The following is a 1,365-nucleotide window of genomic DNA, read 5'->3' on the forward strand; positions in this document are numbered from 1 at the left end:
GCCTGCCCCATAGCCCCCTCCCACCCCACAGCCCACTCGCACCCCCTAGACCCCCCATCCTGCCCCATAGCCCCCCAGCCTGGCCTATGGCCCGTCCTGCCCCATAGCCCTGTGGGGTGTCCTGCCCTGGGGTGTTTGGGGTCGCCCAGGTACTCTGCTGGAGGGGGTAACAGGGCCCCCCAGAATCCCCCACAGTGGGTATGGGGGTGCCACCCTGGCCAGATCCCTCAGCTGCTGCTCCTGGGGGCACCATGGCACCCGCCAGCACCCATGGGGCACCCCACCACCTATGGGACCCCAGGACAGAGGGTGTCGGAGCAGCTTGGGGTGCATCTGGGGTTAGGTTGGGGGTTGGGGGTACCTACTCCACCCCCTCCAGTCCCCAAATGCCACAGATTGGGGGTAGGAGGCTGGTTTGGGGGTCACCCTGGGGGGGGTCAGCACCCCAGTGGCCCCCCACCAAGCTCACCTTGCTGGGGGGCAGTGGAGGGACTGGAGGGCGGCGAGGAGGGGGAGTAGGGGGGCTCCTCAGGTCCTCACCCGGGTGGGAAGGCAACGGGGGCAAGGGGGCACCAGCACTCTGGGGTTCCTGGGGCATCTGCAGGGAGAGGGAGTGGGGGGAGCTGAGGGGAGGGAAAGAAAGAAGAGTTAAGAAGTTAACTGCCCTCCAGACCCTCCCCAAAACCCTCTGTGACTCTCACAGGCACCCCCCCAAAACTCTCTGTGACCCTCCCAGACCCCCCAAACCCTCTCTCACCCCCCCAAAGCCCCCAACCACCTCCTGCCCCTGCGATCCTCCAAACCTACCCCAACCTCCCCACTACCCAGGCACCCCATACCCCCCTCCCCATGGACCCAGGCCCCCCGGTGCCCCCCAGTGCCCCGCTCACCCGGGCAGGGGCGATGCACCCTGGCGCAGGGCACAGACCCAGGCGTTCAGCTCCTCGGGGGTCTCGGCCCCCAGACAGTACGTTCGCATCCCGGGGTGCTCAGCCTAGGGATGGGGGGGGCCCACGGTGGATGGCACCCAGGTGTCCAGGCCTTGTGCCCCTCACCCAGGGCACCCCCAGATTGGGGGACTCAGGGGGCTGGGGCTGACCGTGAAGAGGAATCGGGGGGCTCGGGGGGCAGGGGGCAGGACGTGGATCTCGTAGCCGGGCAGGGGGAGGCCGCCCCGCACTTGCTGCTCGCTGCTGTCTGGGGGGCAGAGGGGTCTTGGGGGGGGAACCCACAGGGATCCCCCATCGGCACCCCGAGACCCCCAGCACGATCGGGGGGACGTCGAGGACCTCCTCTGGGTCCACCAGCTGCCCCCAAACCTCCCAGGATGCCCCAGACCTCAGAGACCCACAGGGACCCCCAACT

At 68.8% G+C, this 1,365-nt stretch overlaps 1 protein-coding gene across 1 annotated transcript in view; it reads right to left on the bottom strand.

Annotated features, from left to right (window-relative positions):
• The window catches only part of NIPSNAP1 (nipsnap homolog 1 (C. elegans)), a 15,761-nt gene that overhangs the window by 12,667 nt on the left and 1,729 nt on the right, over positions 1 to 1,365 (bottom strand). The window contains exons 2-3 of the mRNA XM_010563375.1: positions 1,100 to 1,197; positions 891 to 994 (exon numbers count right to left, since the gene is read on the bottom strand). Coding sequence (XP_010561677.1) covers positions 891 to 994; positions 1,100 to 1,197 — 202 coding nt within the window. The remainder of the gene's footprint in view (positions 1 to 890; positions 995 to 1,099; positions 1,198 to 1,365) is intronic.

The sequence above is a fragment of the Haliaeetus leucocephalus genome, unplaced genomic scaffold, assembly GCF_000737465.1.
Source record: "Haliaeetus leucocephalus isolate CR32 unplaced genomic scaffold, Haliaeetus_leucocephalus-4.0 Scaffold165, whole genome shotgun sequence".
In the NCBI taxonomy this organism is placed as follows: Eukaryota; Metazoa; Chordata; class Aves; order Accipitriformes; family Accipitridae; genus Haliaeetus; species Haliaeetus leucocephalus.